The 25,225-nt window shown below is 52.1% G+C and overlaps 2 protein-coding genes across 10 annotated transcripts in view; one reads left to right on the top strand and one right to left on the bottom strand.

Annotated features, from left to right (window-relative positions):
- The window catches only part of Dock6 (dedicator of cytokinesis 6), a 62,434-nt gene that overhangs the window by 29,795 nt on the left and 7,414 nt on the right, over positions 1 to 25,225 (bottom strand). For 3 of the 9 annotated variants that reach the window (XM_041657165.1, XM_041657158.1, XM_041657157.1), the window contains exons 4-24: positions 24,416 to 24,484; positions 24,104 to 24,233; positions 22,980 to 23,192; positions 21,630 to 21,715; positions 19,167 to 19,233; positions 18,893 to 19,042; positions 16,707 to 16,787; positions 16,461 to 16,614; positions 16,216 to 16,343; positions 16,009 to 16,102; positions 15,601 to 15,763; positions 9,408 to 9,525; positions 9,249 to 9,319; positions 8,937 to 9,075; positions 8,749 to 8,850; positions 7,677 to 7,763; positions 7,180 to 7,411; positions 6,800 to 6,961; positions 5,448 to 5,611; positions 3,955 to 4,059; positions 53 to 148 (exon numbers count right to left, since the gene is read on the bottom strand). In XM_041657165.1, the coding sequence (XP_041513099.1) occupies positions 53 to 148; positions 3,955 to 4,059; positions 5,448 to 5,611; positions 6,800 to 6,961; positions 7,180 to 7,411; positions 7,677 to 7,763; positions 8,749 to 8,850; positions 8,937 to 9,075; positions 9,249 to 9,319; positions 9,408 to 9,525; positions 15,601 to 15,763; positions 16,009 to 16,102; positions 16,216 to 16,343; positions 16,461 to 16,614; positions 16,707 to 16,787; positions 18,893 to 19,042; positions 19,167 to 19,233; positions 21,630 to 21,715; positions 22,980 to 23,192; positions 24,104 to 24,233; positions 24,416 to 24,484 (2,611 nt within the window). Of the gene's footprint in view, positions 1 to 52; positions 149 to 395; positions 489 to 3,954; positions 4,060 to 5,447; positions 5,612 to 6,799; positions 6,962 to 7,179; positions 7,412 to 7,676; positions 7,764 to 8,748; positions 8,851 to 8,936; positions 9,076 to 9,248; positions 9,320 to 9,407; positions 9,526 to 15,600; positions 15,764 to 16,008; positions 16,344 to 16,460; positions 16,615 to 16,706; positions 16,788 to 18,892; positions 19,043 to 19,166; positions 19,234 to 21,629; positions 21,716 to 22,979; positions 23,193 to 24,103; positions 24,234 to 24,415; positions 24,485 to 25,225 lie in introns of all 9 variants that reach the window. The other 6 variants (XM_041657161.1, XM_041657160.1, XM_041657164.1 and 3 more) reach the window with 4 other exon arrangements.
- Angptl8 (angiopoietin like 8) lies at positions 11,896 to 13,822 on the top strand. The gene is made up of 4 exons (XM_041657167.1): positions 11,896 to 12,192; positions 12,329 to 12,490; positions 13,321 to 13,430; positions 13,542 to 13,822. The coding sequence occupies exons 1-4, from the start codon at positions 11,896 to 11,898 to the stop codon at positions 13,567 to 13,569; spliced, it is 597 nt and encodes a 198-aa protein (XP_041513101.1). The 3' UTR covers positions 13,570 to 13,822.

Here is a 25,225-nt window from a genome sequence, read left to right on the forward strand (position 1 = left end):
CAGTTGCAGGGCACTTGTTCTCAAAGGTCTCTCTGGATGGGGACGTGCTCACCATGAGCTGGAAGAAGAACCAGGCATGCTGTAGGGCCACCTCACGGACCGCACTACCACTCACCACCCACTGCAGGGCCAGCTCTTCGTGCAGCAACTGTGGACAGGGCGAGGGTCACCAAGGGCCACGTGACACCCTCCCACACCCCTTAGCAAGGCATGACTTGGGGAAGGTAGCCCGAAGCCTGGTTGGGGGTCAGAGCAACAGGAGGCCATGCAGGGTGGGATGAGAGCAGACTCCAGCCTTGGCTAGGCTCTGGATGTGATGTGGGGAGAAGCACTGGACCCTTGCTGTGGGGCAGTGGGATAGACATCAGATCAGCCACCCTATTCCCCAGCTCTACCTTCTGCACAGTGTGTCTTGGCTGAGGGGCTGGCGGGGCCGAGGAGGAGGCCTCGAGGTAAGAGGAGGCACGGCTAGAGCTGCGGTCGATGGCCTAGGACGGATGGGATGAGCATGGATGGCAGAGAGAGTTAGTGATGAGGATGGGAAACAGACGAGGCTACATGGATGGAGGGAGGATGGTCCTTGTGGGCATGGGTAAAGAGAGATGGGCCCTGGTCCCCTTAAACACAGGAGGAACTTAGGGTTTGAAAACATTGCCAGAAACTTCCATATGCTAGAGATTTTGTGTTTAGTTTTCTTGAGACAGGGTCTCATGTAGCCCAGGCTGGCCATGTTGATGGCATTTGGTGGTGGAACCTTAGCAGGTGACTAGCATTAGGTAAAGCTGTAAGGGTGGAACTCCTACAGTACTATTAGTGGCTTTAGAAGAAGAGAAAGAGAAAGGCAGGCAAGATGGAATACACCTATAATCCTAGAGCTGAGGACGCTGAGGCAGGAGGATTGTGAGCTCCAAGTCAAGGGGGACCTTGTCTCACAATAAATGAAAGAGAAAGGAAAAGAAGGAAAGAGGAGAGGGAGGGAAGGAAGGAGAGGGGGAGAGAGGAAGGGAAGAGAAAGGGGAGAGGGAGAGAAACAGGGAGGATTGAGAAAGTGGGGGCACAGAAGGGAGAGACCTAAGTTAGCTCACTAACTCTGTCACCATGGCTACCTTTGCCACATGATCCAGCGCGAGGGGCCTGTGCTTGGGAGCTTACTTAGCATCCAGAGGTATACATTAACTAGTTACTCTTTACTTGTTTGTTTTTCAAGACAGGGTTTCTCTGTGTAGCCCTGGCTGTCCTGGAACTCGCTCTGTAGACCAGGTTGGCCTCAAACTCACAGAGATCCCCCTACCTCTCCCTCCTGAGTTGGGATTAAAGGTGTGTGCCATCCCTGCTCAGCAGTTACCCTTTATAAAGACCTGGTCTTGAGTTCTTTGTGCCAGGGACAGAAGACAGGCTGGGGTGATGGGCAGGGCCATGCAGGCTATGAGGCCGATGGGGAAGGGGCATAGACGTGTGGGAATGGGTTTGTAGGTAGAACGAGGACACTGGGCATGGCCAGGGTGCTGAGGAAGTACATGGGACAGTGTGGGTACAGGCAGGTAAAAGAGCAGCTGAAATCAGACGTGTTGAGAAAAGAGGGGGCTGGACATGGTGGGGTACACCTGTCATCCCATTGCTCAGGGGGCAGGAATAGAGTGACTTCCAGGCCATCATGGGCCACATAGCAAGAATTTGTCTCAGAGGGCAACAACCAAACTAAACAACACTCCACAAAACACAAAACAAACAACAAAAATAAGGGTTAGGATTTGACCCGGTGGTAGAGCGCTTGTCTTCATATGGTCAAGGCCCTGGGCTCCATGCTCTGTGCTCAGGGAAACAAAACAAAACAAAAGACAAAAGAAAAGGGGGTGCCCTGTGAAGGATGGAGTCAGAAGGAACAATGAAGATGAGGTGATGGCTTGGGGTGATGTAGGCCATGACTCCCCTAGTGTGTGGGGGGGTGCAGCAGAGACAAAGGCTGGTCATGGCACCACTGCAGACAGGGGAAGGGAATTCATGACTGGAGGAGAGGCCAGAGGGACAGTTTGTGAACATGGAGGAGGTGTGGAGAGAGAAGGAAAGGAAGGAAGGTAAGACAGCAAAGACGGTACCTGCCAGGACTACAGGCCTGGCCTCCTGCTCCAGCCTTGCTCAGGGCCTCACAGGGCCTCAGTATGCCCCTCTGCCAAATAGGTATCATGGTCCAAGTTTCACTCTCCCAGCCTGGTTTTCTGGTCAGTGCTGGAGCTGGCTCTGCCACTGGCACTTAAGCACCCTGCAGCTGACATGGTCCATCATGCACAGCTTACTTTGCATGCCTGAGCCAGACCACACGCTATGAAGATCACTTCCTGCATGGAACACTACCCTGTTACTACCTGTCACCTCCTCGTGGCTCCTCAAGGCCTAACTGACCTTTCAGGAAACTGAGGACCACTCTGATTAATAACGCTACAGATGGGACTAGAGATGGCTCAGCAGTTCAGTCATTGGTTGCTCTTGCAGAGGACCCGTGTTTGATCCCAGCACCCACATTGTGACTTCTGAGGGCACCAGGTAGGTGCAGCATAGACACACACATAACACTCACGGAAAAACACCCATACACATTAAGTAAATACATCTAACATATTTTTTAATGACAGGGTGAGTTGGCTGACCGCGTGCCTTGCCACTGAACACCACCGCAGCATTTTTCTTTTGGGACAGGGCTTCAGACTCGTTATGTAGCCAATGATGACTTTAGACTACTGATCCTCCTGCCTCCATCTCCAAAGGCTAGGTTTACAGGCGTGCATCACCGTGCGTGGTGTATGTGGTCCTAGGGATGGAACCCAGGCCTGTGTGCACGCTAGGCCAGTGCTCTACTTGCTGAGCCCAGCTCCAGCCTGCTGAAGCATCTATGCAGCACTTCTGAACATGCTCACCTGTTTGCTGGGATCTATTCTGGGATGTCTGCTGCAGCTCAGGAGACCCCCTGGGCCCCACCCTCTGCCCATACTTGGGACCATGCTGCTGAGCACTTTACTAAGAGTCTTTTTTGTTTGTTTTCTGAGATGAGATCTGATGTAGCCTAGGCTGCCTTGAAACTTTCATGTAGCCCAGGGCGACTTTGTACTCCTTCTTCTACTTCCCAAGACTTGGGATTATAGGCAGGCACCTGAAAATTTGGTGTTTTATCTTCATCTCAAATATTGAGAGACTCAGAGAGGCAGCCAATCAGCTGGGCACAGGGCAAGGCCTGAGTCAAGGGGGAAAAGAGCCCAGGCCTACTGCAGGTAAAGCCCCTCCCCATACCAGGTCCCTAGGAAGAAGCTAAATTGGGAAAACCCCTGCATAAAAACAGATGGGAAACTATGGGGGTCCAGCGCTACTTCACCCTCATAGGGTTATTTATGTCAAGGAGAAGGTTAGGAGTCCCCGAAAGCAGAGGTGGGTTAAAGAGCAGGGCCATCCATGCAGGGTATTGGAGCTGTAGCCGGTAGATTCACACAGGCCTTGATCCATTTGCACACCACAGAGTCTTCTGCTGGGGCTAGGATCTATGTTTTTCTCAATGTTTGTTCTGTATCTGTTAAGACAGAGTCTCACTGTGCTGCCCTGGATGGTCTCCAACTCACCATGTAGACCAGGCTGGCCTTAAACTCATGGAGATCCACCTGCCTCTGCCTCCCAAGTGCTGGGATCAAAGGCATGCACCACCACCACTCAGTCTTGCTTCTTAATCTTAATTTTACTTCTTGGTGGTACTGGGGATGGAACCCAGAACCTCATGCCTGCTATGAAAACTCTGCCACTCAGCCACACCCCAACCATGCAGTGGCCTAAGTGGCAGCAGGAGGCTCATTATGCTGACCAGATAGAACAAGACCGCCACAGCTCCAGACAAAGTCCGATGGGGTCCTTGCTGTCCTCAGAGATTAGTTCATGCAAAGGTGACACACATGTGGAGGCAGATAGGGAGGGCACCTGTCTGGGGTCAGCCCCACAGTACGGAAGCACCCGCCGCAGCACAGCCTTGCTGCCTCCCGGAGCGTAAGCAGAATTCACCCAGGAGTGTGAGCGATCGACACCCTGAAGATACAGAGAAGGGATGATGTCCCTGGCCGAGCACAGGGAAGGAAGCATGGGAGACCAAGTGTGGACACTGCCCCAGAGTACATGTGTGCCATGCACATATCTGGGAAATGTGCAGTGTGCATGTGTTCACGTAGTATGTAACTGCCTGGAGTGCACATGCATTTGAACCCATGTAGATGAGCATGGAGAACATGTACATATGTACTCATGTATGTATGTGCACATGGGGTCTGTCTACATGCACTTGTACATGTATGTACATGGAATAAGTGCATGCATGGATGTGCATGGGGTATATGTGTATGTGCAGTGTGTGCATATATATCAATGTATGTGTGCAACATAGGCTACAATGTATATGCACCTGTGCATATATGTACAAGGGACACACATATACACACCTTCATACTAGTGTACACATGTACACTTGTATGTGTACATACAGTCTGAATGTATGCACGCACCTTGTATTAGTGTGCAAAGGCTGCATGTGTACATGGACCTGCTGAACCACGTACATTATGCTCTTTGTTGAGTCAGGCTAAGCCCTCTTTCCCATTCTCCTGTGTACACACACCTTCATATTAGTGTACACAGGCTGCATGTGTACACACTCCTTCATACTAGTGTACACAGGCTGCATATGTACACACACCTTCATACTAGTGTACACTGACGACATGTGTACACACACCTTCATACTAGTGTACACAGGCTGCATGTGTACACACACCTTCATACTAGTGTACACTGACGACATGTACACACACCTTCATACTAGTGTACACTGACGACATGTGTACACACACCTTCATACTAGTGTACACAGGCTGCATGTGTACACACACCTTCATACTAGTGTACACAGGATGTATGTGTACACACACCTTCATACTAGTGTACACTGACGACATGTGTACACACACCTTCAAATTAGTGTACACTGGCGACATGTGTATACACATCTTCAAATTAGTGTGCACAGGTTGCATGTGCACATACATTTTCATATTAGTGTATACAGGCTGCATGTGTACACACACCTTTGTATTAGTGTGCACAGGCTGCATTATGCACGCACCTTGTATTGGTGTGCACAGGCTGCATGTGTACATGCACCTGCTGAACCAAGTACATTGTGCTCTTTGTTGAGTCAGACCAAGCCCTCTTTCCCATTCTCCAGTCAACTGAGCAGTAGGCAGAACCCCCAGAACAGCCCTGCAGCTGTGAGAGCCTCAGCCTGGCCACAGAGCTGGGACACAGCCTTCTCAACAGTGACATCTGGTTCTCCTTCCTCCATCAGCATGGAGAGTCTTCACCCGCCCACCGAGCCTGCAGCTAAGCCCTTAAGGCTGGAGGTTTCAGATGCTCCCTTGCCCTACCTTGGTGGCGAGGATGCGAGACACCTCATCATCCACAGAACCGGGGACCACGGCCAGGTCAGGGTTGCTGCTGCTGATGCTCTTAGAACGTGTCAGGTAGAGGCTGGTGGGGCGGCCAGAGCCGCGGGCCAGTGTGGCAGCCTGTACAGTTGCTGGAGGGACCCCTGAGGAGAGAGGAAAAGGTCAGGTCAACACCTGTCAGGAGGAGCCCAGTCTGAAATGGCTTCCTTCTGACTTTCCATGTTCTCCCTGTGACATGGAGTTGAGCATGGTTTCTGCTTCATAGCAACTCGGGGCAGACAGAACACACTGGGGACAGAGCCTAGAGCCCACGTGGTTCATAGCCACTCTTCATTGTGCACGGATGGGAAGAAGCTAACTTCTCTTTCAGTGCTGGGGATGAAACTCAAGGTCTTGTGCAGGCTGAACGCTTAGGCTACCAGGAGCTTTGCCTCAGTCCCCCCTTCTTTCCTTCCCTTTCTTCCTCTGTCTCTCCCTCTTTGCCCCCTCACCACTATTCTTTCTGTGCCTCAGGCATGCCACTGAAGTACAGATCCCCCCAAAGCCAATCTCAGCGAATGCTCTCTGCAGAAAGAGCTTTCCAAGATCGCTGTATCTGTGACTACCTGTGTCCTTGTGGAGTGAACACTACTAGTGCCCCACTTAAAAACAGGAAGACAAACTGGGCGGTGGTGGCACAGGGCTTTAATTCCAGCACTCAGGAGGGAGAGGCAGGCGGATCTCTGTGAGTTCAAAGCTAGTCTGGTCTACAAAGTGAGTTCCAGGACAGCCAAAACTACAAAGAGAAATTGTTTCCAAAATAGACAGATAGGTAAATGATAGATAGATAGAAAGATAGATGATAGATAGACAATAGATTAGATAGATAGATAGATAGAGAGATAGATAGATAGATAGATAATGGATGGATAGATAGATGATAGATAGATAGATGATGGATAGATAGATGATAGGTAGATAGATGATAGATAGATAGATAGATAGATAGATAGATAGATAGACAGACAGACAGAAAGAAAAGTGGGAAAGCAGGCTCAGAGAGGTAAAGGCCAGGGCCACAGAGCATCTAGGCAATAGAACGACACTCAACCAGGCAGCCTTTCTTAAGCCCCTGTTCTCAGCATCTTGCTGATGGGCGGAACCAGTTGTCAGTCACATGTGTAGAGCCCTGCCCTGAGGCCAGAGCAAAGTGGGCCAGCTGGTATCTACCTCGCAAGTCACCCAAGCGAGGCCGTGAGGCCCTGGGCCTTTGCATTTGGCTATTCTCTTCCCCTTAGTGTGCAGCTCTCACCAGCAATTCCTGTGGCCCAGCATTCTCCTTCAACACTCACCGTCTGGCAGGCTGAGGTCACCGCCAGGGAGGCGAAAGGCATAGTGGACATAGGCAGCCAGCAGTGGGCAGTGACCACGGCAATCTTGAACGGCCTCCAGGCTCCGGTGCACAAGGCTGGCTACATGAGCCATCGCTTCAAAGGCCCCTCGGCCCAGGTTCACTGTCGGACAGAGCAAAGGTCAAGCTCCACTGCCCAAAGCCTCCAGAGGAGGGAGAGGTCGCTAGGGTGGAAGAGCCCATCAGGATCTTAAAGGCCCTGCACTGGGGGCCTGTGCCCTGGGGGTCCAGAGAAACAGATGAACTATAGGAAGAAACTCAGGGCTGGGGAAGAAGGGGGGGTGCCTTTCCAGAAACAGGCCTGACACCACAGTGGCTCACCTATCTGGCCCCCAATGATGGGTGGCCGCACAACCAGGTGGACAAGCTTGTCTAGAACGTGGTGGGAAAAGGCCACAAGGGGCTCTGGGCTGGCGAGGCGCAGGGTTGCCAAGCTGGCTCGCAGCTCCTGCTCCACAGTGGCCTCACTCAGCACTGTCTCCTTGAGCCGGAATGGAAAGGTCCCTTCTTCTAGAACATGTACCAAAGTGAAGAACTTATCCAAGTGGGGGTCCTAAGGAGAGGGAAGGACATGGAGTCAGCAGAGAGCAGGGGTGGGGTGGGTTGGAGTAGGATGGTGGTGGGGAGAGGGAGCGGAGGGGGAGAGCAAAGGGGGAAAGGGGGGAGGGGTGCCCCGCCCTCTCATCTGAGTCAGCAGTCTGGGTCAGGCGGACTAAAGTCACGTCCGGTGGCTGGAGGCCAGACCTTTACCAGCCAGTTGCAAGTAAATCTTGCTCAATCCCAGGGTAAGCGGGAGGGGTTCTCAACCCGCTCTGTACCTGGGGGTGCACGGAAGACACAGCTGTTAGCTCCACACTGAACACACCCTTGTGACCGTCCACCCAGCGCATGCCCGGCAGCGCCACCTGTGGGAGGGAGAGGTGGGGTGGGCAAGGCTCTCCCTCCCACATGCATCAGGCCACAAGGCCAGGCCATGGCCCTGGCCATTGCGACATCATGGCCTGAGGGAGCGGCAGGGCACCCTAAGGAGAGCCCTAATGGCAGGCTGGAAACCCACAGAAAATGGGGGCTATGTTTGGAGTGAACATTAACCAGGAAAGACAACAGCCTAGGAATAGCACGTAACGGGGAACTTGAAGCCATCAGACTTGTTCGTTAGCTGGTACAAGGGAGAGGGGCTGATGGAGGTGATGGAAACGACGCCAGGCATGGTGATACATGCCGGCCATCCCAACACTTGGGAGACAGACGCAAGGTTATCCTCAACTATACAGAATTCCAGGCCTGCTTGGGCTGTGTGTGACCTTGTCTTAAAAAAAAAAAAAAATTCCAGTAGGTAGAGGCTCTGACCACCTAGTCTAATAACCTGCGTCTAACCCCTGGGACCTGCACGGTAGACAGAACAGACCCCAGAGTTATTCTTTATTCTCTGTCTTTCACACACTTCCCATGGTACATGGGGCACACTCCCAAAATAACAAATGTGTGTGTGTGTGTGTGTGTGTGTGTGTGTGTGAGTGTGTGTATGTATGTATGTATGTATGTATTTGGGGGGGGGGGTTCGAGAAGGAGTTTCTCTGTGTAGCTTTGGAGCCTGTCCTGGAACTTGCTCTGTAGACCAGGCTGGCCCGCCTGCCTCTGCCTCCAGAGTGCTGGGATTAAAGGCGTGCGCCACTACGACCTGGAAGGCTGTTTATGGAACAGAGAGGCTTGGGGACAGTGAGAGAGGAGAGGGCTAGTAGGGGTAAGGAAGAGGCACAGGGGATGCAGCATCCCACAGAGTCATTCTGTTGGAATGGCAAGAGGCACAGGGGACCCGCAGGGGCCCACAGAGGAGGCTGAGAGCTGGAGGGCAATGAAGGCATCAGTGTTGGGGGCACAGGCACCTACATCTGGCGTCAGGACTGAATAGCTGGGAGGAGGCTGGTCCACGGACACAGGCAGGCAGAAGGGACCCGTTCTCAAGCGGCCATGTTGTAGCAGAGGGATCCACTGGGGAGAAGATGAATGGATGAGGGTCAGGTGTGGTTGGGGGACCAAGGGTCAGGGGAGGAAGCTGTGAGGTAACAGTGTCTCACGGTGAAGCCCACAGGCGTCTCCAGGGCTGTTCCTGGCCGGGGCTGGCAGCTGACATGGTAGAACGTAAAAAAGAGGTGATGGTTCTCGGTCACGCAGGCGGGAAGTCGCAGCTTGAATTCCTCGTAAAATTCAGGAGACCTGGTAAGACAGGGCCAGGGGCTAGGGGCCAGCTAGGGAGTGGGAATCTCAGAGGGTGACTTCCTGCCTCAACTTACCTCATTTGCATACCAAAACTTAAGCCTCCACTCTTCCTGTTCCCTTCATACTCTCCCTACAGGTAGAGTCCCCCAGGGACACCCAACCCCACATACTTGTTATGATAGACCACTGGTGTAAAGGCTTCTCGGATGAACTCACTACAGCTGGATTTCCCGAAGATGACCTGTGGGAGGTGGGACATGAGGGACTCACTGGGGACAAGCTACGCCTGCCCCATCCCCTTCCCTCAAGGGCAGGGTCACTGCACTGACCGGCAAGGCCTGGCTCTGGTCCTCGCCTGCCATGTACTGGATCCGCACTGCCAGGTTGCGCACAGAGCCCTGGCGACTGCTGAAATTGAGGCTGTGTGGGTATACGAAGAGCAGATTCCTGAAAAAGAGAGCTGGGGACTCAGCCATGGGAAAGAGGGGCATGAATCATGAAGTAGGTGTACTCAGGACAGAGGAGGCTGTAACCCAGGCATCACAAGGGTCATGGACAAGCAAAACGTCTTTGTTGGTGTTGCTTTGTTTTGTTTTGTTTGAGACAGGGTTTCTTTGTGCAACAGCCCTGGCCGTCCTGGAACTGGCTTTGTAGACCAGGCTGGCCTTGAACTCACAGAGATCCACTTGCCTCTGCCTAACAAGTGCTGGGATTAGAGGTGTGCGCCACCACCGCCAGGTGAAACCTCTTGACGCACACATCTAGATCAGGGAGGAATAAGCCAGGCACATATGGGCACTGAGAGCCAGGGGATTTGGGGGTCTTTTAAATTCAAATTCAAGGTCTACACAGCAAGCTCTAGGCCAGCCAAAGCTACACAGGAAACCTTATCTCAGAAAAACTCCACAAACAATAGCAGCAGGCATTTGAGTCAGGGTCTCGTGTGGTCCAGGACAGAGTTGGTCTCCTACTTAGCTCAGGATGATTTTAAACTCTTGACTTCCTATTTCTACCTCCAAAGTGCTGGGGCGACAGGCATGTGCCACCATTCCTGGGGCAATCAAGGACCAGGGACAGAATGCTGGGCTTCGTGTGAACTAGGCAAGCACTCTGCCAGCTGGGCCCCAGCTCCAGTTCCTGAGGGCTGAGGGCTGAAAAGGTAGCCTGGGTGCTGGAGAAATGGCTCAGCAGTTAAAACTGCTCTGTGAGAGAATCCAAACTCAGTCCCCAGCACCCACATCAGGCAGCTCCAGGGGGACCTGTGCTCATACCCTGTCCCCAGACACATATGACTAGAACAATAAAATAAAGCTTTCCAGAAGGTGGTCCAGTAGGAATAGACAGGTTTGGGGGCAGGGTGGGGCTAGCAGTTTGTAGTGGCCGCTGGATGAGTTGGGTTTGGGGGGGGGGCTGCCCACAGTTTCCTGCTGCCTGGCTAGAAAAGCTGAGGGAGTTGGGAGGGCCTTAGACCTTCTACTCAGCAATGTGCCTTACCCTCTCTGAGGTCTAGATGGGGGTGGGGTGAGTGGGTATGTGGAGGGAACGGGAGAAGGGGAGGCAGTGGGAACTTGGATTAGTATTTTTTAAAAAAATCTAATAAAAAAAAAAGGTGCTCCAGATGACCAGGAGGCATGGCTGCCCTCCTCACCCCACCAGCGCCTTGCTGACCCACTGGCATTACCGTTACACAGTCCGTCTCTCAGGTGGACATAACAGTCAGAACCTGGTGCTGGAGGGCCTGGTCCTGCCTCCTGTACCTAAGTATAACTGCACAGCCCCCAACCTGTAGGCCTCGGTTGCTCTATCTGTATAACGGGGCATCTGGCCTGCCAGCTCAGCCTTTGTAACCCAATACCAACCACCAATAACTCAGTGACATTCACCACACACACCTCTGTGGCACCGTTTGGGTACCAGCTCCACTCCAAACACTCAGTATGAGCAACTCCATGGCCATGTTCTGTGCTGCTGGGGAATGGGAAGAGAGGCCCGGCACATACCCAGCAAGCCTTCCATCTCTAAGCTTCACCTCAGCCCTTCCTTTCTTGATGTGAGAGAGGGTCTAGTTCTGCAGCCCAGGCTGGCCTTGAACCCAATTCCTCCCGCCTCAGCCTCCCAAGTGCTAGAAGGAGGTAAGCCTGATTTACTTACTAACTTTCCATTTGCAATCAATGACTGTTGGGCACACAGTGGGTACTCAACAAATGTGTATTTCCCGTATGTGCGACCCCTAGGTGGAAAATGAGGTGCAGTACTTGCCCCCAGGCTTCTAGGAACTTAAAGTTAGCACGGAGCGCAGACAGGGTCAGAGGTCAGGCTTCATAACCTCAGGGGGGAGCTGTCATGTCACTCCTGCACCCCCAAGCTGGCAGCCACACTCACAGTGACCCCTTGCAAGGAGACAAGGAAGCCAGGTGACGCACAGGCCTGAGTCCATGCAAATGGCTGACAGTCATGAGACTCCAGTGGCCCCTCAGGGTGGCCAAACACTGGCCACTGCATCATGGAAGCCAAGCCTGGGAAACTGAGGGACAAGGCATGCTGCAGTCATACAGCCCCTGGTGCTGAGATCTAGAGCCTGAGTTCCTCCTCCACCCCTACCCCCTGCCACAGCTGGCCCCGAGTTCTAGCCAGCGTGATATCAGCGTGGCCTGCTTAGCCATCAGCCTGATGCAATGCCTGCACCCTGCCAGGCCCTTGTGCAACCATGGCTGGCTAACCATTGACCAGGGAGGTGGGGGTGGTCAATGGCAGTCAGTGGCAATAAAAGGTGGCGGCCCACAGTGGCAGAGGAACCACACCCCCAGACCGTCAGCCATGGCTGTGCTCACTCTCTGCCTTCTGTGGGCCTTCACGACAGCAGTGCGACCTGCCCCAGTATCTCCTCTGGGTGGTCCAGAGCCAGCCCAATATGAAGAGCTGACCCTGCTCTTTCACGGGGCTTTACAGCTAGGCCAGTCCCTCAACAGCGTGTACAGAGCCACGGAGGCGCGTCTGACAGAAGCTGGGCGCAGCCTGGGCCTCTTTGACAGAGTCCTGGGCCTCCTGGGCACAGAGGTCAGTCAAGGCCGGGATGCAACACAGGAGCTTCGCACCAGCTTGTCGGAGATTCAGGTGGGCACTGGAGCTGGGGTGAACTTAAGTTGAGGGTATCCCACTGTCCTGGTTAGCTCATAATAGAGGAAAAGTGATCAAGTGCTCCATGAACAGACCTGGACTAGTGACCTCACTGATGCCCTCTGCTGAGCAGGCTGAAGAGGATGTACTGCACCTTCGAGCAGAGGCCACAGCCCTGTCTCTGGGAGAAGTGGACCAGGCCCAGCGAGCTCTACGGGACACTGTACGGAGACTACAAGTCCAGCTGAAAGGCGCCTGGCTGGGCCAAGCCCACCAAGAATTTGAGACCTTAAAGGTAAGGGGCTCCCGGGTCTGAGAGGGGTACAGCCCTGCTTCCCAATCAGTAGCCACATCTGAACCCTGAGCTAGAGGACCCCCCTTGTTGCTGTATCTGGGTTCTACCCTCAGTGATCTTCTGGGATTCCATTTTCCCATTTGCAAGTAAGGTCAGGGACCAGGCACGGTGGAGGCAGGGGCTGGAGGAACAGAAGTTTAAAGCCAGTCGTGCCTACAGAGAGGCCAGCCTGGGTCACATGATGACACCCTGTGTCAAAAAGAACCAAAGAGGATAACTGGGTGTGGAGGCACACGCCTGCAAGCGCCCACTTGGCTCCCCCAGGCGGGATGGTCAGGAGTCCCAGTGGTCTGACTAGACGGAGACCCGACTTAGGCTTGTGCTGAGTGAGGCCCTGTCTCAAAGTGAGGAGTGAAGGATGGGACTGGCAAGGTAGCTCAGCAGGTGAAGGTCGTGCTGCCCAGCCCAGTGACCTGGGCTCCATGCTAGGGTCCACATGGGGAAGGAAAGAGGCCACTCCCAAAAGCTGTCCTCTGATTTCTACATCTGTGCTATGCATGAGCTAGAAAAAAATAAATTTTAAAGTAAGAGTAACAGTCACTTCAGAGCAAAGCTAGAGCCTCAAAATGCGGGCAATGAACACAGTAGGTGCTCAATAAATGCTTCTTACCATAGTATCTAGCGCCATACACTTTACAAATGGGGAAACTGAGGCCAAAGGGGCTTAGATATTTGCTGGATCATATGGACCGTAACAGAGAGGTCTGGCAGTGATTAGGAGATGGGAGGTGATCCCCAGCCCCAGCTGAGGTCCCTATGCTACTCCACAGGCTCGAGCAGATAAACAGAGCCACCTTTTATGGGCGCTCACGGGCCATGTGCAGCGACAGCGGCGGGAGATAGCAGAGCAGCAACAGTGGCTGCGACAGATCCAGGAGAGGTGAGTCTGTGGAGGACTTCCACTTGGGGTGTCAGGGTGGGTGGTGTCTAGGTCCACTGAAGGGGGTCCCCCACACTGGCCCGGCCATGACTGAGCTGTCTCCCTCCCTAGACTCCACACAGCAGCCCTTCCGGCCTGAGACCATCTGGATGCCATTGAGAACCAGTCAAACCACTAGGAACACTGAATGTGATCCACGAGGCTCCTGAGCAGGGCAGACAAAGCTGCCCGCTGGCTGGGCTTGGCCAGTGTGCCCCGCTTCCTGACACAGACCGGAGACAGAAGCAAGCAGGCGGGATGGAAGGCAGAAGACAGAGCCCGTGGAAGAGGGCTGGAGACAGTACATGAGTTCCTTTATGCTCACACACCCCACAATAAAACAGAACAGAGGCTATCTATGCTGAGTGCCTGTGCCTGTGTCTGCAAGAATGGGGGTTGGGGGCTTAGCTGACACCTGCCCAGTATGCACAATGCACAACACCCTGGGTCCCAAATACAACCACAGTATAGTGGTGAACACTTGTCGTCTCAGCAACGGGAAGGCAATGGCAGGAGGATCAGGAGTTCATGGAGAGGCAGAGACAGGTGGATCCCTAGCCAGCCTATCCTTCCCAGAAAGTTCCAAGCTGTGAGAGACCCTGTCTGAGAATAAACATGTCGGGAGCTGGAGAGAAGGCTCTGGTTAAGAGCACATATTGCTCTTGCAGAGGACCCGTCCACATTCATCACTCGCCAGGTGGCTCACAATCACCTGAAACTCTAACTCTAGGGGATCCAAAGTCCCTGGTCTCCTCAGCACCCCACATGCAGGTGTGCCTGTACCCACACACAGGTGAGCGTTCCCACATACAGGTGTACATTCCCATACAGATACAGACAAGCATACAAAGAGAAAGGAGAGAGAGAGAGAGAGAGAGAGAGAGAGAGAGAGAGAGAATTAAAAATAATAAAATCCAGGCATGCACGGTAGTACACATTCTTAACCCCAGGACTTGGGAGGCAGAGGTAGATAGTCCCTATGAATCCAGGTCAACTAGGGCTACACAGTGAGACTCTATCTCAACAAATAGTAATAGTAACTGATACAGAGATGAATACTTTGCATTGGTATAAATCTTTGTCTACTGATACATATTTAAGGTCTATTGATATATATTGAAGAGGTCTGTGAGGAGTTGAAGACAGATAGTTATAGTTTTCCTTAGTTATGATAAAAGATAAATTAGATACAAAACTTTAAACTCACAAAGATAAGATAGATAATAGAATATTTTCTTTAATTTTTGCCTTGTACAAATAGACTACTGTATCTGTAATTCTTGCTTGATACCTCTTTTGTTAAAGTGAAAACCTTCCTTTAATTAGACAGCAAAGGGGAGATGATGTGGAATTCAGTTCTCCTCTGTATGCTGTGAATATGTTTTATTACCATTGGTTAATAAAGAAGCTGTTTTCGCCAATGGCTTAGCAGAGTAAAGTCAGGCAGGAAATCCGAACAGAGATATATACAGAGAGTAGGCAAAGTCAAAGAGATAACATGTAGCTGCCAAAGGAGGCAGATGTCATGTAGCTGCCCAAGAAGCAAGAGGTAACAAATTATGAGCCTCGTGGTAAAATACAAAATAATAGAAATGGGTTAATTTAAGATGCAAGAGTTAGTTAATAAGGAGCCTGAGCCATTGGCCAAAACAACTTTATTCATCAACCAAGAAAAGCAACACACATACAGAAGGACATCCCACATCAAGTAACAACAAATGTTAGAGAAAAAAGGTAGGGATACTGAGATGGCTCAGAGGATAAAGGTGTCACCGCAGCCTGGCAACGTGAGTTCTAGTCTGAAAAGCACACAGTAGACATCAACTGATTCTGCAAGTTATCCTCTGACCCCCACACTCACACTGTGTGCTGCACCTCCCGCTCCCCGACAAATAAAATGAATAAATATGATTTTTAAAAAAGCTCCTAAAACTAGGTCGATAACTCCTGAAGAACAGCACCCAAAACTGTTCTCTGGCCTCCAAACACACGCAGACATTCACTCAAATACACCTGAGCACCCCCTCACAATAGAGAAAGATAAATATGGGCACGTGCATACACACACACACACACACACACACACACACACGCACACACGAATGGGGTCCCACCAGCCTGGACACTGTACCTGTAGCAGGTATGGGGGGCATAAACCTCCCGGGCAGGAAACTCCAGGACCTCCTTGGTGGGCCGCCCCCTAGGGTCTGGATAGGGCTTGACATGCAGTAATTCAGGCGACAGGCAGAAGTGTAAGTTCTCAGGTGCTGGGGAGATGTCGATCTTGAGCTGAGCTGGGGAGAAAGAACTTGGTTTTTACCTGTCTTAGTCTCCAAAGCGGGGCACTTCTGCTGGGACTCTGCCTGTCCCCTGGTGTCCTGGTGTCCTCTGGGGGTTGCACCCATTAGGAGCAAAATTCAACTGCCCAGTTCCTTTCACTGTCTATCCGGGCCCCGGGGTTAGTCCCCAGTACTCCAGGATGGTCTGGTGAATGACCATGTAGGCAACAGTTCTTCTTTATAGGGTGTCACTCACGCACCAGTCACAGGTCGCAAACGCCTCAGCAGGGACGATGGTCGCCGCATGTCTGCCAGAAACTTGAAAAGGTCCTCATCACTGAGACGCTCTGCCTCCTGCCAGTTACAGGTTCCCCAAGGCAAGGGGTTGAAAGTCCCCAAGATGAATGGGGCCTCGGTAAGAATCCCTGTTTCCTTCCTCCCAGGCCCCTGTCCTATACCAAGGTCACCTGTTTAAAGAAGTTGGTGACAGTTAAAGTGGCCGGGCGGAAGCTGGAGAAGCTGCAGGCATCGTCCCCGCTACAGCCTCGATCCTGGGGCCCCCGACGGCGGCGTTCTGCCCAGGTAGGTCTGCGCTCTAGGAGAGACGGGCATGGTGGCGGGGGCGGGGGAGGGGCGCAGGAATGAGAAGGGTGATGGTGGCAGAGGAAGGGAGACGGGTGTAATGACGCTGAGAGACAGCACGCGTCCTCACCGCCCTCGGAGTCAGAATCCCGGTCCTGAGGCCCAACACTGCTCACGATGTTCGCTAGGTGCACAGCCGTCCAGGCGAAGGGCATGCGGTAGCGGCCGAGCCTGGTGCAGAACTGCTCGGCGGCCAGGCGCAGCCTCTCCAGCTTCTCTTTGTTCTGTGGGGAGATGCACCCACAGCTCAGCGTCCCTCCCCGTGCCGCACCCTCAAAACCTACCCTCCCACCCTGCCCAGCTCACCCACACCTACCTTCGCTGTGTCTGCCTCCTTCATCACCATGTAGGGCTCGCAGCACTCGCTGATGTCCCCCTGCTGAAGCACCTTTTCCAGCTGTAGGGCAGAAGGACCCAGCAAGGGACTCCTTAGCCCCTTTCCAGTCTTCTGGACCCTCGGTGACCCACAGATACTTCATTCGAGACTGAGAATGAACCCAGAACTCCTGCATCCTAGCAAGCCTGTATCACTATTCTCTAGCCCATACTGACAGCCGCCATGGCTCCCACGGTCCTCAGTACTGACTTCTAGCACGTTGCTGGCCAAGTAGCTCGTTTTCAGATGTGTCTCAATCCCTTCATCCATCCCACCTTAAACTGTGGATATTTTCTCTACATTTTCCCTCCCCCCCCCATCCAGGATTTCACTATGTAGCTCTGGCTGTCCCAAAATTCTCTACATAGTGCTTTGAACTCACAGAGATTCATCCCAGGACTGGGATTAAAGGTGCGCACCTCTACACCCAGCTTTTTTTCACTTTCTTAACAGAATTTATTTTTAATTATGCATGTGTCTGAGTGTAAGTGCAGTGCCCATAGTGGCCAGAAGAGGGCACTGGATCCACCCGGCATGGGCGCTGGAAATTGAACAAAAGTCTTCAGCAAGAACAGTGGGTGCTCAACTGCTAAAGCATCTCTCCAGCCCCCAGCCCTCATTTCTCTTGTTTTGAGACAAGTTCACACCGCAGCGCCCTGGTTGTCCTGGAACTTGCTCTGTAGACCAGGCTGGCCTCTAACTCACTAAGATCCACCTGCCTCTGCCTTCTGAGTGCTGGGATTAGAGGCAGGCGTGTGCCACCAGCATCTCTTTATCTCTCTTACACTGGGGATAGTAGAAACCAGGGCCTCCTTTACCACTGAGCCACGCCCCCAGGCCCTCACTGAAGGATTCTAGAACACCCTACTGCTGAACCATGCCCTTTTCCACTTTTATTTTGAAATTGAGTCTCATGGGCTGGATTCAGATTTGCAATCCTGTGTTCTGGTTGGCTTTTTTCTTTTTTCTTTTTTTAATATTTATTTATTTATTTATTATGTATACAATATTCTGTCTGTGTGTATGTCTGCAGGCCAGAAGAGGGCACCAGACCTCATTCCAGATGGTTGTGAGCCACCATGTGGTTGCCGGGAATTGAACTCAGGACCTTTGGAAGAGCAGGCAATGCTCTTAACCACTGAGCCATCTCTCCAGCCCCTCTGGTTGGCTTTTTGTCAGCTTGGCACCTGCCAGGGTTTTCTGGGAGGATGGAATTTCAATGGAGAAAAAACACCTCCCCTCAGATTGGCCTGTAGGCCAGTCTGAGGCATTTTCTTGATTAATACTGATGTGGGAGGCATCACTGTGGGTGGTGCCTCTCTGAGCAGGTGTCCCCGAGGTGTATAAGAAGGCAGGCTGGCGGGTCAGGAAGAGCAAGCCAGGAAGCAAGCAGCACTCCTCCATGGCCTCTGCTTCAGTTTCTGACTCCAGGTTTCTGCCTTGAGTTCCTGCCCTGACTTCCCTTCACGATGGAGTGACCCGAGAAGTATAATCTGAAATAAATCATTTTCTCCCCAAGTTGCTGTTGGCCATGGCGCTTGTCACAGCATAAGCAAGCCCCAACTTCCCTGGTAGCTAGGCTTAATAGGCATATGCCATCACACGGGCACACGGATCACACGGGCACACGCCATCACATGGGCACACGCATCACATGGGCACACGCCATCACAGGGCACACGCATCATACGGGCACATGGCATCACACATGCTACATTTTTGTCAGTCCACACTGAAGCCTGACTCTGAATGACAGGACAGGAACTCCAATCCTAAACACCTCAAGAGTTGTGGGACCCTAGGCAAGGTCCTTACATGTTTTGTGCCTCAGATTCCCCATTGCAACCTTCATCTTGAAGAGCTGATAATCTGTTTCACTGCTGTAACCTAACTGATCTAACCTTTACTGAAAGAACCCCCAGAACACATTAGCACACCTTTCCTGCCCCATCACAGAGGCAGACGAGACTGTTCTGTGCGTGTTTAAGACAAAGTTTCTATAAGCAGTCTAATCTGGTTCAAACTCACAATCCCCCTGCCTCCAAGTGCTGGAATCACAGTCTATCCCACTGAACCTCTGGTTCCAATTATGATAAACCACCCCCTTGTGGGGCCCCAATGGGCACCTTGACAACCAGGAAGATGTCAGGAGATGGGTAGGTTACAGAGAAGATGGCGGAGCGTGCCAAGGTGGAGATGGCCGGGTGGGTGCCATGGGCCCGGAGCAGTCCCTTCACGGAGTCTGAGTTTAGGTCAAAGTAGAAGTTTTCTGAAATCTGGGGACATGAGAGGCAGCTAGCTGGGAGACACTGCTCCACAGCTTTCCACCAAGGAGTAAGAGGAGGGACAGGGGAGACACCTGGGGAGGCGGGAGAAGGGATCAAGGGGGAAGGTACCTACCTTCTTTTTCTCCCGCACATCATACAGGGCCAAGGTGCCAAAGATGGGCTCAATTTCAATCTCAAACCTGCGGGTAAATGGGAAGCACTCTGTTGTGCCAGCTCTCACCCACATCCTCTGCCCTCTTCCTCTTCTTCTTTGCTTCCCCTTTTGGGACAGGGTCTGATTTAGCCCAGTTGGAAGGTTGGCTTCCAACTCCTATGTTTCCAGAAAAGACCTCAAATTCCCAATTCTCCTGTCTCTGTCTCTCAAATGCTGGGTGACAGGCCTGTACCATCACACCCTGTCTCTGCAGTGCTGTGGACAGAACCTGGGGCTTCGCGTGTGCCTGACCAGCATTCTACCTGCTGAGGCATTATGCCCCAGCCCCTGTGGGCTTTGATGGGGACATGAGACTTCCTACTATTTTAGGCAGCTCTGTGCATGTATGAACTCATCAGACCTTCCCCTCCCCTGTGAAGTGAGTGTAGATGGGGAAACTGAGGCACAGAACAGCATGGGTAACCTGCTTGAGATCTTGACATTTGTAAAAACAAGGGTCTGGCTGGGTGGTAGTAGTGCACGTCTTTAATCCCAGCAGTCGAGAGGCAGAAGCAAATGGATCTCTGTGAGTTTGAGGCCAGCCTGGTCTACAAGAGCTAGTTCCAGGACAGCTAGGGCAGTTACACAGAGAAACAGAGAACTCTGTCTTGAAAAAAAAAAAAACAACCAAAAATCCAAAACAAACAAGGGTCTGGCTATGGCCTGCCCACCCTCCTACTGAGACAGAGTGGAGAGGCGGAGCCTGGCTCTGAGCTCCCTGGAGCAGCAAGAAGAGCGTGGGAATGGAACAGAGCAGGAAGTGCACTCAGAGCCTGGCCCTGCCCCTCCTGGACCCTATTTCTGTCTAGATCAGAGCAGGAAACAGAAGTTCCATTCTGGTCCTCGGCTCCACACTCCAAAGTTAGGAATGAAGCTGTTGGCTCAGGTAGTCATTCAACACTCACTCAGTGAGTTCCTGTTGTACACAGGATACAGAACTACGAAGTGGCTCACACAGACCTGTGATAGACACTTGGAGGAAAGGTCTTGGGGATCAGAGAGGCTCTGGGCACAGCTTGGGGGACCAGAGGCTAGGAAGAAGCATGGCATTTCCCAGGGAGGGAGCTGGAGCTGCTAGTGGGGGGACTGGCTGAGTGGGAGGAGGTGTGTGTGTGGTGTGTGTATGTGTGTGTGTGGTGTGTGTGTGGTGTGTGTGTGTGTGTGGAGTGTGTGTGTGGTGTATGTGTGTATGTGTGGTGTGGTGTGTGTGTGGTGTATGTGTGTATGTGTGTGTGGTGTGGTGTGTGTGTGGTGTATGTGTGTGTGGTGTGTATGTGTGTGTGGTGTGTATGTGTGTGTGTGTGGTGTGTATGTGTGTATGTGTGGTGTGGTGTGTGTGTGGTGTATGTGTGTATGTGTGTGTGGTGTGGTGTGTGTGTGGTGTATGTGTGTGGTGTGTTTGGTGTGTGTGTGTGTGTGGTGTGTGTGTGGTGTGGTGTGTGTGTGGTGTGTGTGTGGTGTGGTGTGTGTGTATGTGTGTGGTGTGGTGTGTGTGTATGTGTGGTGTGGTGTGTATGTGTGTGTGTGTGGTGTGGTGTGTGTGTATGTGTGGTGTGGTGTGTATGTGTGTGTGTGTGGTGTGGTGTGTGTGGTGTGTATGTGTGTATGTGTGTGTGGTGTGTGTGTGTATGTGTGTGTGTGGTGTGGTGTGTTTGGTGTGTGTGTGGTGTGTGTGTATGTGTGGTGTGGTGTGTGCGTGTATGTGTGTGTGGTGTGGTGTGGTGTGGTGTGTGTGGTGTGTGTGTATGTGTGTGTGTGTGGTGTGGTGTGTATGTGTGTGTGTGTGTGGTGTGGTGTGGTGTGTATGTGTGTGTGTGGTGTGTGTGTGTGTGGTGTGGTGTGTATGTGTGTGTGTGTGGTGTGTATGTGTGTGTGTGGTGTGGTGTGTGTGTATGTGTGGTGTGGTGTGTATGTGTGTGTGTGTGGTGTGGTGTGTGTGGTGTGTATGTGTGTATGTGTGTGTGTGGTGTAGTGTGTGGTGTGTGTGTGTGTATGTGTGTGTGTGGTGTGGTGTGTTTGGTGTGTGTGTGGTGTGTGGAGTGTGCGTGTATGTGTGTGTGGTGTGGTGTGGTGTGTGTGGTGTGTGTGTGTATGTGTGTGTGTGTGGTGTGGTGTGTATGTGTGTGTGTGTGTGGTGTGGTGTGGTGTGTGTGTGTGTGGTGTGGTGTGGTGTGTATGTGTGTGTGTGTGTGTGGTGTGGTGTGTGTGTGTGTGTGTGGTGTGGTGTGTATGTGTGTGTGTGTGTGGTGTGGTGTGGTGTGGTGTGTGTGGCATGTGCTGATGTAGAGGAAGCATGTTTAGGCATTTGTGCCTTCAGAGAGGGGAAGGAAAAGCCCATGGTGTCCTTACAGGGAAACCCATCTTGGCTGCCCTCTGACTCACTTGAGTGACAGACACTTGACCAGAATCCGCTGTCCAAAGTGCTCTCGGGGTGGCTCTGGGAGGCTGCAGCGTTCTACAGCTTCATCCTGTGGGAAAGAGGGGACATCTGGGATGGTTTCTTCAGGACTGTTCTAGAATGCCTGGCCTGAGGTGAGCCGCACCAATCCCGGCTCCAGTCCCCCACACCCCAAGCTGGATGGAACTTTCCACATGGTGTTTCCCAGCCTGGAATGCCTCCTCTCCTTCTAACCCAGCCATATCCCCACTATCAATCATAAAGCATGCTGGTCCATTCTGTTCAGAGATATACAGGAAGTGCCAACAGATTCTGTTTGGATAGATACAGTGTATAAAGAAAGCACTCACTGAATGCTAGACGGACAGACAGACAAACAGTACAAAGTCTCTGAGTTTAGCAGTTGGGTTTCCAACTCTGTGGCTTGGCGAGGGTTATGAATGTATTACCCACACAACAGCACGTGAGAGAGTCAACACTTTAGTTTAGAACAGGGCTCTCCACCTCAGGGCTCTGAACAGCTAGAGGCTAAGTGGGCATTCTGAGCCTCCCAGCGCAGGTTAGACGACAGCACGCGGTAAGCGGCTGTGCTATACGTTCTCTTTGTTTTATTCTGCAGTCCTCACTGGCCTGGAATTCATAGCCAAGGTTGACCTTGAATGTCTGATCCTTCTACCCCCACCTCCCAAGTGCTGGGATTATAAGCACGGAACACCATGCCAAGCTTGAATGCATTGTTTGTTTGGTTTTTCTTTTTTTGAGACAGAGTTTCTCTGTGTAGCCTTGGCTGTCCTGGAACTCACTCTGTAAACCAGGCTGGCCCTGGACTCACAGAGATCTGCCTGCATCTGCCTCCTGAGTGCTGGGATTAAAAGAATGCACCACCACCACCCTGCTTGAAAGCATTTTTGACTTATATATTTTAAACTTCAAAAATATTTGTTGGTATTTATACCAATAACCCCATGATAGCCAAGGAATATTTCTATTCTCTACAAACCCTGCAAGTACTGACTAAATATACGGCCAGCTCTCAATAAATGGTTAAACAAAACATAATGGTATTTACTAGGAGCCAAAGAAAATGGCTAGACATATAGAGACACATATGATAGGTGGTCAGCACACAGGTTAATTAAACAGAGAAGTATACAGTAGGCATACAATGGATATTGGTTAAATAAATGTAGAGATAAGCACTTAGTGCTCAATAAACGTCATAAGCTGAAGGTGGGGATATAGTAGGCAGCCAGTAAACACTGGCTGGATACACAGGGACATAGTTGGGTGGTTAGACTCTGGTCTGGAGAGCGGCAGTGAGCCCTGGCACCCACCTCATCAGGTGCGGGGTACAAGGTGAGCAGGGCAGGGGCCCGGTGCTGCCGCCTGAGGGCTTCATTGCGCCGGTCCACGTCCTCGGGGGCTGCCCGCTCAAGCAGGGCTGGTAGTAGTGAGTCCGCAGCCAGGTTCCTCAGGCTGAAGATGCTAGAGGCCCCACTGCTTCGAGGGGTGTCCTCTGGAGAGCCTGAGCAGTGCTGGGAATCGTCCTACAGTTGAAAATGTGACAGCGCTGAGCACCAACTGTATGCCCTACTCTCCTGGTCCCTGTAGACATCTAACCCACATGGGAGAGAAGCTGAGGATAAGCCAAGGTGGGGTTACCGCTACAAGGGCCACTTGGGGGCCTGGTTGGCCTCTCCAGAAACTTCTAGAAATACTTCTTTGTAGGGAGCTCTCTATCACTGATGTAGGAGGGTCACCATATCCCACAGGTGACCCTTCTCTGACCAACTGGAGCACACCTAATGGTCTCTGGGCTAGACCAATCAGAGCCTTCCCTGGGACTTTGGTCACTGTTGCCAGGGAAAGGAGAGTTCTTTCTTCCAGGTGATTGGCTGACCTAGGATCACCCTGTCAGCTGTCTCATAGCTCTGACTTCAATCTAGTTCATCTCTGCAACCTTGATTCTCTGATCTGTCTATGAGCCTCGGTTTCCCCTTGCATCTAGTTTTCTTGTTTTTTTTTTTTCATTTCCCTCCCTGCCCCCCTACCCCGGCTGAGGATGAAACCCATGCCTTGGCTTTGCACAGCACTGAGCTAAATCCACACCTCCTACAACTAACTACCTCTAACTACAACCATAGAAACCTACTAGCAAGAACAAATGATTATCGGTATACAGTAGGTGTTCAGTAAATGCTGACCAACAACATATAAGCACTAATAACTTTGCTCTCCTCAGTCTCTCTGCCGTGAAGAGGGATTAGCGTTGTGGCCCCGAGTCACTGGATGAACGGAGCACAAGCGACAAGCCTCGGGTATCCAAACAGCATATACTTGACAAATGCGCGGAATCAGGACTTTCAGTCCTGGTGTCTATTTCACTCACTAGGATCAAGGCTAACAGGGCATTTTCCTGAGTCCAAACCCTCAGTAATCCCAGCCAGCGGCCCCTCACCGTGTCCTCAGGACCCATCCTTTCATCCCCAGAGATATCCTGCTCGAAGACCTGGCAAGTGAGGCCTTTCTGTCGCTCTCGCTGTGTCTCCGTAGTGACAGGGCTGTACGCCGTACTCAGGTGCTGGTACCTAGCAGGGGGGTGGGGCAGGGCCAATCAGGTGATACAGTGATACAGTGAAGTCACGTGACAACTACCAAGGCCCCTTCTTACTAAAGAAGTTCAGTGGGTGACTAAACAGAGGGGCCAACCACAGACTGCAGCCCTGCCACCCTCCTTCCTCTCCCGTGAACCGCTCTGGGTCGGACGCACCTTCTGCGTACAATGACCCAGTCCTCCGAGTACATCGCCACCGCAGCCCTCACCTGGGCGTCCAACTTTCTACAGCAAAATACAACGAGGGTAAACAGAGGCGGGGAACATTTCCAAAGGCCTAGGAGAAAAGAACTGTCGGTACCAACGCTTGGGAGGCTGAGGCAGGGGAATTTCTCTGAGTTACAAACCAGGCTGGGACACAGTGTGAGATTCTGTCTTACTAACAGCAGACTAAGCATGCAGCTTAGTGGTAGGAACCAGCTTCCTGTTCACCAAGCAGTGGGTCATCCTGGGCACTACGAAGACCACCACGCCCTGGGGCGGACAGGCATGATCTGTACTGGGATCCCGGCAGCAACGAGACAGATTCAGAAGAACCAGATGTTCAGGTCCTGGCCTGGGCTACATGAGACCCTGCCTCAAAACACAAACTCAGGCCGCCGGTGGTGGTGCACGCCTTTAATCCCAGCACTCGGGAGGCAGAGGCGCGGATCTCTGTTGAGTTCGAGGCCAGCCTGGTCTACAAGAGCTAGTTCCAGGACAGGAACCAGAAAAGCTACGGAAAAACCCTGTCTCGAAAATCAAAAAAAAAAAAAAAAAAACAAAAAACAAACAACAAAACAAAACAAAAAAAACCCCAAAAACCACAAACTCAATGGGCTGCAGAGATGCTCAGCAATTAAGAACCACAGGCTGGCCGGGCGGTGGTGGCGCACACCTTTAATCCCAGCACTCGGGAGGCAGAGGCAGGCGGATCTCTGTGAGTTCGAGACCAGCCTGGTCTACAAGAGCTAGTGCCAGGACAGG

Source organism: Microtus oregoni, unplaced genomic scaffold (assembly GCF_018167655.1).
Source record: "Microtus oregoni isolate MIOR12 unplaced genomic scaffold, Mior012 000008F_ref0000371, whole genome shotgun sequence".
Lineage (NCBI taxonomy): Eukaryota > Metazoa > Chordata > Mammalia > Rodentia > Cricetidae > Microtus > Microtus oregoni.